A 12,985-nucleotide genomic window follows, 5' to 3' on the forward strand; every position below is an offset into this window, starting at 1 on the left:
TGATAACACCCCGAATGATATGCAGGTAGATCTTTCACCCCGCCAGCATCTGTCCCTCCCTAGTCAGTCCTTGATACAAAGGCAACCAAACACAGTGTGGGCATACTGTGTACTCTGCAGGAAGTCAAACACACACACTCTCTCTCTGAATCTATCTATCATCCGTCCTTTTATTCATCTGTGTTTCACCCGCATCCCGTGTGGCTACTTACAGGCCACCTGCACCTCTGTGCGCCTCTGTAGAAGGGCTCCCACCCGATTCCTCACGATGCAGCGGTAGAAGCCAGCATGGGAGCGGTCCAACGAAGGGATTAGGTACCTTTAATAAGCACAGACACACACAAGACACGAATGAGGATTCTCTTAAATTGCAATAAACTGGTAAACTAATTAAGACAAAGGTAGAAATCAAAAGGGTACTTATGTATAAGTGTACAAACATGGGCATTTGCAAATTTGTAAGCGTGAACGTGCTGAAAAAGCACACACACACACAAACTTAAGACCATCTAATAGAGGAACAAGGGCACAGAGGACATCGGAGCTTAGCTGTTGTTTATTCCAATGATAATGGAATATCATTGGAATACATCACAGAGAAGCCTTCCCCCAAGACACACACACACACACACACTTATATGGACAGGCAAGACAACAAACACTTGCATTAAAATTTCTTCTATGCAAACACACACACACACACACACACACACACACACACACACACACACACACACACACACACACACGTATGCACAAGATCCCCTCCTGGGACAAAGGTTGAAGCTGTATGTCTCCAGCAGTTGACACTCTCCCCATGACCTTGACTCCAGTGTCCAGCTGTGGTGGCAGTACTGCCTCCCTGCCATATGGAGGCAGTGTAACATATACTTTATAAAGCTGCTGTGTGTCAGGGACTGTACTGTGTTTGCTAACTACTGACTTGATGTATGTTGTATCCTGAGCCACAGCTGGTGGTACAGCTGATGCCAAAAGAGGCAAATGATGCTGGCCCCCATTTATTTTACAAAACCTCCACTAAAACTATATTAAAATTTATATTGATCTTAATCTTAAATTGCCATAAATATACTGTAAATCACACTAAAGCTACTTGATACACTACATAACTTACACAGGCAACAATACATGTACATACAATTAAAAATATACTTAATATGTATATTAAATTACAATTTAAGTTATGTTGTTATATAAGTATGTGAATTGAAATTGTACTTTAATCACACGTACAGTGCTTAACAAATTTATTAGACCACCTGTCATAAAAATGAGAAAACACAAATATTTTAGAAATCTGTCAAAAACTTGTTTAAAACTAAAAATTGTACTGTTATTTATTAGGCAAATAACAAACTGGAACAACTAAATAGTCCTTATTGACATACATTAACCAAAAATCTTAATATTTTGTATGACCTCCTTTGGCCCTGATAACAGCTTGCATTCTTGCAACCACAAAACAAATTTTTCTGTTCAGGAATGCAAGTAAATAACAGTAATTTGGCATCTCAATCAAAAAATAATAATGTGAGAGCTTAAAAGAGCTTGGCTTGCACATACTGGTGGATTAACCATTACAGAAACATCAAATATTTTGGCAATATTGTTAATTTAGGGCAGCGGTGGCAAACACCTTACATTGGGTGGTGGTCTAATAAATTTGTTAAGCACTGTAAATCATATTAGTAACAATACACCTTTAAATTGGTAAGAAATGCACTTGTAGAAACTTTCAACACACTTAATTTTTTTTAAAAATTACACTTTCAGTACTGTACTATTTTTTCACTTGTGTAAAATATAAAAGTGTCAGAACGTGCAAACGATGGGCTGTCGGATTGTCTGAAACCCCCGCTCTCACACCAGTTCAACGTTGGAATTCGGGGGCGGAGTACACCCACTTCATGCAGTGATAGGTTTGATTGTGAGCACAACTGAGTGCAACAACGGGTGTTCACCATTATCACCATTTTTACGGTTCATTGCATTGAGACTAAAAAGACACGTATAAGACGCAGAGCTCCTGGAGGGAGATCAGGGAGTGTGATGCAGCCAGGAGGTGGTTATGATGATTTAAGTGGCCATTCAATTTGTCATTGCTAAAGACACAAGTGTATACTGAACCCCTAATGGTCCTGTATGTGTATGTATAACAGCTTGTAGATTCCACTGTTAGAGAGCATCAACCGGTCTATTGGCTTCAGAAATAGACTGCTGTAGATACCAATCAGTGATCAATGTTTGACTGCGTGCATGTGCCTTTCCGATATCAGCGATACACCAGGGTATATCTGTGAGAGACAGCACGGGAATACAGAATGTATTTTGTCCATTTTAAGGCATTCATGTTATTAATTTCAGAGATCAGGCATCCAGACAGCTCTAAACGCCAGGCATCAACTTCTTAACAGCCTTCCAATAACTAATAAATGGTGGTGCAATGGGAGATACGTGGAGCAGCCAACTGTTAAAGTGGTTGCACAGACAGTCTCTAAAGGCATGTTAGATGGCAGCACAACATGTAGAAGTCGTGAATTAGCCTACAGTGAGTTGTACATGTTTAATCCGAGCACTCATGCTTCTTGTGGGAGGTGAAACAGTTGCCACTAGTGAGTGTGCTTGCCATCTTTGCCGTCACATTCCCGCATGATATGTGCTCAAGAGTGCTTAGCGCACTACTAGGCAGAATGTCGGAGTGTAACCTTCAGTGATGGGTTGCACAGGTTTCAGTAACCACATGCAATTTCTTTGAAACGTTCTCTGTGATTTCACCTCTTGTTAAAAGAGGGTTTTTCTTTTGTTTGCATGAATAAAAGTTTGGGAAGTGAATAAAACAGGTAAAAGCCATCATAAAACCTCTTCCTCTATATATGATGTAAACAAACTCTTGACTCTATATATGCATTACAAATATACATTACTAAAAGAATTTAGGCAAAAGTTTTTACAGAGTGCTAAATGCTAAATAGAAAAAAATGCAACATTAAATGATAATTTCTTAGTGGTTGTGCAAAATTAGCAAACCAAACACAGTTTACTGAAAGAAACCTTATACAAAATCTAAAATATTTTACCAGACTTGTCCACAGAGAACCAGAATATCTTTTGAAGTCCTTGTGATTTTAATCAGGCTGACATCCTGCTTTAAAGTAGGACCCGGCATCTATATGCCTTCAGGGTTGTTCAGAGTAATGTTGCGTACTGTTACACTGATCAAATATACATATACCGATGGGTGACAAATTAAATGAAAATCCAACATCCAAACAGGAGCTACCAGAACAACTTCAATGTGCTGTGGTAGAGATTCTACAAGTCTCTGAACTAGATGAAACACCATTCTTACAAAAGATATTCTCTCATTTGGTGTTTTGATGATGGCGGTGGACAGCGCCACTACTCATACTCATTAAACCATTCAGTGCTCTGTATCAGTTCAGGGTTTTCTTTAATTTGTCACCAGTTTGCATGCGTCATATACACTATGTGTCAGATAACGCAACTTCTGGCCACATTTCAACCTGAAAGATCCCTGACTCATTCATAGCAGCCACCTGTTCGTTTGCTTTGCCACTCACATGAAAAGGGAACATCAATGCTAGTGGCCTGGTTGCAGACCTCCGATACAGATTCAAATAGGTCTGATGTTGTGCTTATTGACATCTATTTCTCCCAGTTGGAGACACAGTTGACCAACCAGACCTTTGTACACAGAATTAAGAATGGGGATGTCATCGTTCTATATAGCAAGCTAGCCACTTAGCTACATCCATGATAAATGGCGACAAAATGGCCTCAAGTGTAGATGAGATTGACACAGCTGCACAGATTTGGAAGTTGATTAGCAGAAATAACAACTCTTGAATATGCATATTTCTTATACTACATGAAAAATGTTACAATAACTGCACGTAGCAATGACAGCAATGGAAAATGGACACATCACTCACTACTACTTGTTAAGGGAAAAACAAAACAAGACAATTTCCTTTCCTGAACTGCAATCTTCCAACATGAACATGCTATCAGGCTCAATGAATATAGTGAAACGAAATTGGCAATTCAGTCTGATCATACGGTCAGTCAGGCTCATATGCTAGATTATGCTAGATCAGTGCAAAGCAAAGTTTCACCTTCTGATACCTTGAAAACGTCCAGAAAGCTGCCTTTGTGCTTTGAAAACAAATGGAAGTAGTGCTGCAATAACAAATGGTTGGGTGTGTTGGAAGGCTGTTAATATCTATAACAAAAAATGAAGCGGTATCAAACCTCATTAGCAGCAGCGTCAGTTGGACCCGAAGGACTAAATGAGTTTCAGCCCTAAGTCTGTTAAGGCTTAATCAACTAATCAGGAGACTCTATTAATGATGTGTGACTCCTTTCATATGTTCCATCAACTGAATTAATACAATTATGTATATGTGTTATGCATAGATGGAAGGGAGATGAGGTGAATAGAGAGTGCAAGAGAAGGGAGTGGCAAAAAAGTAAAAAAAAAAAAAATGTTAATCACGTCAGAGTTTGGGTGGAGAAGAAGCAGACATTAAGAGAGAGATAGCTGACAGGTGGTGTTGGTGCTCCAAGTTTAACCTCGCCCAGGCCTACCGAGAATTCACCCCAGAGCCAGAACCTTCAGGGTGACTTTAGGCAATATTCTCTCTCCCTCTCTCTGTCTCACTCTTTTGCTCTGTCCCTTATATAATGAATACAATTAACCTTTTGCGGAGCTGCGTTGGCAGCAGGTTGGGGGAGTCAGCGGGGGCTCACTGTGTTGGACAGAGATTGATTGATGTTCCTGTGGTCAGCGCACTCCGTCAGATCCCCTTTAATTAGCCCCACTCAGGAGAAATGATTAGCTGGAGGAGTGGCAGGGAGACGGATAGAGGGACATGAGAAAGAGGGAGGACTGGGTATGAAGTGGATGGAAGAACGAAAAGATGGAAGGATAGAGAAAGAAGGAGGGAAAGATGACGGGAAGGTAGGGGCTGATTGGCATAACGATAATCCTTGATTGAAGAAGGCTGCAGTGCACTTTATAGTGAGTGTTGCTATAACAACATCATACCTGTCCCGCACAAGGTTAGCTCTAATAACATTTTACTTAAATTGCTAGTTAAACAGTAAGATTATAAAACCTCATACACACCTCTGGAGGACATTATAATTATACCGTAACTGCATGACAGTAAATCACGATACATCATAAATCTGGGATGAGCTGGTAATGACACTCGCATCTTTTTACCCCTCGCATCAACGCATTTGCTATGATTTAAGATTTCCTTCCTGTCATTTGGGTTTATGTTCTTTCTCTGCAAAACACTGCAAACAATTTGAAACCTGATCTAAAGAAGTGCGTCTTTTACATCACGTCATGCAACAATTATTTTACAAGTCATAATGAAAAGCAGACGCATAGCACAGTGTGTCACGGCTCGCTTGTAATGATGTTTTTCATTCTCATCAAACTGTTTGTAGCTTATGAAAAGGTCATCCCCCTCTCATAACAGTTTGATGTCACTTTACTTTGGTTAATGAGTTTACTTACGGCATCGTGGCGCACTTAGACTTAAACAGCTTGCTTGTACGTTCAGCAGCATATTAACAAAAGCAGTAACAGTGGCAAATTATTACTTTTGACGGCCTAATTACTTTTTTTATTTTTCATTTATTTTAGAGATCATGATGGATTGATGTGTGTCATTATTCTAATGGGATGATTATATGCTTGTGCAGTCATATCATGACTTAAAATATTAATCACACAAAGAATCAAGTCAAGCCAAATACATTGACACTCAATCGAACATACACATTTCTAGTCTTCACTGAGCTATGGGGGATGTCTCTGAAAGCAGCTCCTCATCGTCCAAAGCAAATCAATAATGCTCTATATATATATATATCTCTATTTCAGAGGAGATGTCCTTTGGAAGTGTATTGAATCATGTCTTGAGATCATCTTCTAAATTCTACAGGATGGGGTTCTTCATCCTGATCTTGCTCTCTCTTCTTAATACCCATAACATACAACACATGACAAGTAATGGGACTTCAGGCTTAAACTACTGAAAATCAATGGAAATGGAATAACTGGAAAGTAATTCGTCTACAGGCCCAGAGGGACAGCCTCCACATGCTCTCTGTTTTCTAAGGATAAAACTGATGGATAGCGGTGATGGAGACAATTTACGCAAACTATCGTCATCTGTATTTGTTCACTCCTCTTTATATATGAATTTGTCTGCTTTATCATTTGTTCTCTGTATAATTTGCCTCGGTCCCTATAAAAGCCAATTTCCCTTGAGCTGCACAGACATTGCTGTATACAGTCCTTAAAGCAGTGAGGCATTGGTTTGGTGTTCACATATCACAGTTGATTAAAGCATAGACTGTTGTATTACAGATACGTGAAAGTCCATGCATCTGCTTGGATGAAGGTTAGTGGGTGGTTGAGCTTGCAATGCAGTCGCACCCACTTACTGGCCAGGCTGGGTGTCGAACCGCAAAGCTTTAGCACAGTCCTATATGTGTCAATGAAATTGTATACCAGATACCAAAAATATCAAATGCTCTGTCATATTCTGAGTCTTGTTTGTCTTGTTTGGTCCGATATGGTATGATACAATACAAGCAGCCACACATTTTTGTTTTTTTTTGGATCATTGTGTGGGTCTGTTTAAGTCAGAGAGAAGCCTGCTTAGAGACACCAGCACCCCTGCCAGCCCCCTTTGAATGTAGGTCAGCACTAAACGTTTGGGAACCTCACCAGTGTGCTTCTGTCATACCATATCAAACAGTAGACACAACATACTGTGTTAACACAGTCGTAAGTATGATCATCCTAACAGTTGACGGAAACATAACTACATATTATCGTACACCCTCAAGTATTCATGGAATCAGAGAAAAGTAATGTGAGTGGGTGAACTTTCAGTCTGGTTGTTCATGTAATCAGATGTCCTTGTGCTTATACAGAAGTGTTTCATAATACTGGCTGTGGATCACCCATTAGAAAAACAGCCGTGCCTGCAGACAGTGCACTGCCACTGAAACTCATTAAGACACACATACAATCATACACAAACACAGTAAATGTGCGTAATAAAGTGTGTGTGTTTTTTTCTCTCACTTGCACTTTCTGACTCACTCACTCACTCACTCCACCGAAAACAAGGCGTGAGCGAGTGCAACGGGGGATAGAGAAAGGTGAAAAGAAAAATCCATTGTATCTGGGGGCTGTGGAGGAGAATGCCAGGGAGATAGAAAATGGACGTTTTTTTAGTTACAGAGGGGAATCCATTAAGGTCATCCAGAGAGAAATGCTGCCTGGCTGGCTCTGCCCGAGCCCTGCCGGTCCCTGACACGATGTGATTCAAGTACAGACCCAAGTGCAGGCAAGTTTTCTGCCTGTAATTGGATGTTACTGCTACTCTTCTCCTTAGCAGGAATATCACTGATATCATTAGAGCTAACATGGTGACAAAATGAACAAGGATAACAAAACCAAATTGAATCAAATAATCTTGAATTGAATTGATTCAGCCAATCAGTTGAATCACTCAGTGGAACAATACATGATCAATTCCTGTTGCTCATGCATTGAAAAGTCTGTTAACTCACATTCTGCTAAAGTCTACCTATCCATTTATTTCGAGAAAATTACACTGCACAACTATGAATAAGCTGGCAGTTTTGTTTTTTTCAAGGACACTCTCATTTCATCCAGTGAAGTGGCTCTACATGTTCTATCATTTATTTTATTTACCGTTCATTCATGGCTTTTATTCACAATGTGCCACACAGGGCTCATAGAAAGGCCTTCAACAGTGGACAAAATAGAGCAAATTTGGAGGAAATGCATATAGATTGAGCAGAAAGAAAGTGTCACAAACAGGCTCAACATTTTTTGTGTGTAAGTGAGCAACAGCAGTGGCAGCAAGAGCAAGGTGCCCCACTGAGAAAAACAACACAGAGGGAGGATGCAGATGGAAAAGAGAATGAAAGTGAGTGAACGGGCGACTTTGAATCTCAAAAGTCTTATTCGATGCTTTGTTTATTCCCCGTCCCTTTTTATTTTCCAAACATGCACCTTAACCCTCTTGATCTACACACATACACGGGACCTCCAGCTGGTTGCAACTTGCTAACAAGCACATTTTTTTGGCTGTGTGTTTAAGTTATTTACGGGGAAGGCGAAAAGGGAAATATGAAAGGAAGACATTTTAACACTCCAATCTATCCGGTTCTGGAGGACTCCGCTCTTTGGGGATTGTTTATGACAAATTACTGTTCATGGCAGCCAAAATCAGATGAAAATAAAGGTGGTTTTTGCTTTCAACATAATTTGGTTTCTGTTCTTGCTGAGATTATATTTATACTTGTTTGCTGTGATTATAAAAACATAATTAAGAGTTGGAACCAGTAATTCAGAAAAACAATCAATAAACAGAACAATGGAACAATACCCAATACTGTGTTGTATTTCAAGTTACATTTATTCATTCAATTAAATGGTTTGAAACTCCATCATGTGTATCACATCATCAGAACATTTGTTGGTGTGCGGGGTCTAAAGATAGATAGATATAGATATTCTTTTGCGCACACACACAGAAAACATGTTGTAATCTACCGCTACTTTGCCCCCTGCTTTACCTTCATCTCCATCTAGTTAGCAAGCTGAGCTCGTCATCTCGTCCCCCAGACATGGAATAAAATTGTATTGAACTTGTGTTAATTTGTTCAGAGCCACCAAGAAATTATATCTGTGAAAAAAAAAACTATGGATGCTCGGTGGTAGTTCACGTATGAGTGGATTAAACTGAGGCAGGATGAACAAAGAGGGAGGATGAAAGAGAGATCAAGAGTGTGCAGAGAAGTGGGAAGGTGGAGTGGGGATTTTAAGAAAATACACGACTGCAGTTTAATCTACATATCTATCTATAGCACCTGTCTATCACTTAAAAAAAACATCTTTTTGTAAACAATATAAATGTGTTACTGGCCTATTTCTGAGACCGAAGTGACACTCCATTATGATAGCTGTCAAAATGTTAATCTCATTTTGTCTGTTTGTCTTAATTGTGAAAACCAGGGTTGACCAAGAACGCACTTCTTCGGTTGTGATCGTATTGTTGGAAAATCTAATTTTCACTCCTCAAAAGGGACAGTAAGTACATAGAGATGGAAAGTCTGCATGAACTTTGGGTGCTGAGACTGACATGTTGATTACATTACATCTACTTTTCCCCCCCGTGTTTGTGAAGTCCTTTAAGACTTGTCTGGCTGTCTGTTCACCTCATTACAATATAAAAACTGGGGGAAGTTAACTATTCCCTACAGGAAACAAAGGCTACACTCCACCAACCCAGCCAAGAACCAATTGACAAACAAAAATGACCCTTGAGGTTTGGTTAATAATTGACTCGCGTAATGAAGTTGCTAGGTTAATTGGCAGCACAAAGACTGGTGGCGTGCCCGGTAAGCGCCCCTGAGGTTTCGGTCATGTGATAGGAAGCCGTGGTGCTATGCTGTGTATTTATAGACAGATTGATCCACTAAAGCATTGTGTGCAGGATAATTCACTGGCTGATGGGTTCAAAAATCCTTAATTGTATTGGAAATAATCTTCAATCTTAATTAAGTAGAATTTTTAATTTGGAGATAAATCTTTAAAATGATTGTTTGGGAACAAAGAAAGCAGGATGCTGGCCAAATGGTGTGAATACGTGTGTGTGTGTGTGTGTGTGTGTGTGTGTGTGGCTGGTTGGCGCTCAGATACTACGTAGGTGATGTTGCTGTTCTGTGACAACAGTCAATGCTGAACCTGTTCTCTCCCAAGTGTGGCCCTCCCCTCAGCAGATCACTAAAACTGTACCACTAGCTTACCTCTGCCAGCACTCTCTCTCTCTCTCATACACACACACACACACACACACCTACATGTTGAATAGTAATGCCCACACACACACGCACACACCTTGCAGTATTGATCGGTTGCCAGGGGACACAAGGTCAAGTCGCATGGTGTCAATATTTAAAGCAGCACTCAGCACTGGGGACCTCTACCGTAACCTCATTAATATGGGGGTCTGCTCTGCTCAAATACTCTCCTGGCATGGAGAAAGGCCAACTTGAGGAATGAGGAGGACAGCATATCCGCACACACACACACACACACACACACACACAAACACCCTTTCACAGGCAAAAAGCTGCCGGAAATTACTACACACACTACACACTCTATGTTAACGAATGTTGCACTTGTTTTATGTGATGTATTTCCTATTGAAAGGATGTTGCGGCAGTAGACAGCACAGTGATGGATCACTCTGAACTGTAAACCAATAGGATGTCAGTTAAGCACAGAACTGTTGGACTGTTGGATTCGATATAAAGGATTTGAGGGAAATTGTTTTTTCCTTATTTGTTAGTGTTTAGGTTTAAGTCTTTTTGTGCAGGATATTAACACTATATATATATATATATATATATCACTACGAACGATTCCCTGATTCACTTTATTCCAACGGCTGTACCCAGTTGAGTCAGTATTCAATATTAAAATGTTGCGGCATGCGCCAGTCGAGACGATCCAACCTGGCGGCCAAGACTGGTGCTGACACAATAACCGAAACAAAACAAAAGCACCTTAAAGTTGAATAATGGTCAAAGGTCAATATGTTTTTCAATCATTCCATACATAGGTGCATAATTACGGACTGTTGTCGTAAAATACTGAATAAAAGCAACGCTTCAGCTGCTACATCACCAATACTGGATGTTGCATTAGATGTCTCATTTTCTGTTTGTCGGGGAGCATGTTATACATGATGGGTAAATGTATCACTTTACTCCACCTACATGATGCCTGAGCAGGAGCTGAAAAACAAGTGCAACCACTGTTTTCGAGAAAAGGTCACACTGTCTGTGTCCATTTCAACTGGTCTTAAATCGTGCTTTTATACAGTGTGCACTCACTCACTCACACATACAGAATCCTGCGCAGCTTTGTGCCTGGCTACTTGTTTAATCACCCATTCTATCGTTCAATCACTCACCCAATAACACAGTCAAAGGGGCCCTGAGGCTCCAGCAGACAGTGTTATTCTCAAGTACAGTCCATTCTGATCAATTGTTATAGCATCTGCGGATCACTTCTGCCCTTCCTTCCTAGCCTCCTGTTCCCACTCTGGTCTTATCTATCTCCAGAGATTGTCAGGAGAAAGGCCCAGCTCCATCAGCAAGGCTTGTACGTTCACCCTCTGTTGTTTTCACATGCACACTCTCTCACATATTAACACAACAGTTCAGCTAAGATCAGCAAAGCGTGTGTCAACGAGCTTTCTTCCAATCCTCTAGTGTTTCATTTACACTGGTCTCTGCACACACACACACACACACACACACACACACACACACACACACACACACAGAAACACTCGGTGCAGACACACTGCTCTCTGAGATAAGAGCAATGTTTGCCACGTTACAGATCTTCAAGTTACCATTAAAGACGGTTTATCTTCCGCCCTAACCCTCATTCACGCCTTTCGCTCGTGTGCTGCATCTCTAGAGAGAGTGATGGAGGTCACAGAGCCACGAGGGGAACGGAGAGACGCAAACGCGAAAAAGACAAAGAGAGCTATTTCTTTATTTAGTAGGCTATTCCACGATGAACCTAAGTGGCTGCGTTGAAGGAAATGTACATGCAGAATGCTGTACTGGCCAACAGGGACAGAGAGCAACAACTTTGGAAATGGTAAAGGTGAAGAAAAGGGTTTTGAGCCTTCACTTTAACTAAATTTTACATTTTATCTAAAAAGTTGTCACAAAAGATCTAAAAAATGCAGATACTCTGAATGTAATGTAAACACAAACAGCTTAATGTCACCAAGTCACCAAAATGTGGAAAAATGGAGACAATCGCTGAGGTGGCAGTTACTGCTACACTGCTAACTAAGCTAGGCTAACATTTGTAACCTTTTAGTAAGACTAAAGTAAGACTTACTTTTTTCGAGAATTAGGGTTAGGGTTAGGTAACTGCTATACTGCAGTTTGGCTAGGATTTTAGCTAGTTTACTCTCTGTTGACCAAATGTTTTGGCTTTGTATGACAGTATACTGGTACAAATATGATAGCGTTTTGACCAAATTAAAATTTCCATCCCATGTACTGGACCAATAGCTGTATCCGTCAATCACTCAGTCAGTAATACATCGCTCTCCTTAATCTAAGTTTGTCCTCGCCTGTACTCCAGTGAGAAGCGGGTCAGCTCCGTGCTGTTGTGGATCCATTTGAACTCCAGCGGCCAGCTTCCCTCAGCCATACAGGTCAGCACCAGCCTGTTGCGCTCCAGATGCAGCTGGCTACGCACCGGCTCTGTCTTGAAGTAGGGAGGCACGTCATCTGTAAAGAATAAAGAAGGAGAGTTTGGAATTAATTTTCTTATTTTTTTTTATTTTCTTAAATGAGACATCTCGCTGCTAAACGGGAAAATACCTCAAAAGCATCAAAATAAAGAACACCCACTCTTAAATCCCACACAAACATTCATGAACCCAGAGGCACAAATGTGCACATGAAAACACAGACTAAAGAATAAGGAGAAGAGATGAGAGAGAGGGAAGCATGTGAATGCATCTTTCAACCTGATAAGTAGGCATAGACGAGGGGCAAACATCGAGTTGCCAAACTACAGAAAAACTGTTGAATGGGAAGACTTGAACAGAGAGGTAACTGCAGTTGATGCTTACATCTATGACTGTAACAGACCGTAGATGGTCAGATGCGAAGATCTCACCTAGGATAAAGCAAACTCTGCCGTATTTGATTATCACTGGCATGTCAACATCAAGCTGCCACACTCCAGATGGAAAAGCCTCTCAGATCGTGTCCCATTTGGAGCTAATCTCCTGTGAGGCACTGTTGCTTGTGTTGGGTGATCCTGACTTGC

At 40.6% G+C, this 12,985-nt stretch overlaps 1 protein-coding gene across 1 annotated transcript in view; it reads right to left on the reverse strand.

Annotated features, from left to right (window-relative positions):
• sdk2b (sidekick cell adhesion molecule 2b) overlaps positions 1–12,358 on the reverse strand; it is a 72,530-nt gene extending 60,172 nt beyond the window's left edge. The window contains exons 1-2 of the mRNA XM_070926696.1: positions 12,279–12,358; positions 213–319 (exon numbers count right to left, since the gene is read on the reverse strand). Of these exons, the coding sequence (XP_070782797.1) occupies positions 213–319; positions 12,279–12,358 (187 nt within the window). The remainder of the gene's footprint in view (positions 1–212; positions 320–12,278) is intronic.
• Between the last annotated feature and the right edge of the window lie 627 nt (positions 12,359–12,985).

Source organism: Enoplosus armatus, chromosome 20 (assembly GCF_043641665.1).
Source record: "Enoplosus armatus isolate fEnoArm2 chromosome 20, fEnoArm2.hap1, whole genome shotgun sequence".
In the NCBI taxonomy this organism is placed as follows: Eukaryota; Metazoa; Chordata; class Actinopteri; order Centrarchiformes; family Enoplosidae; genus Enoplosus; species Enoplosus armatus.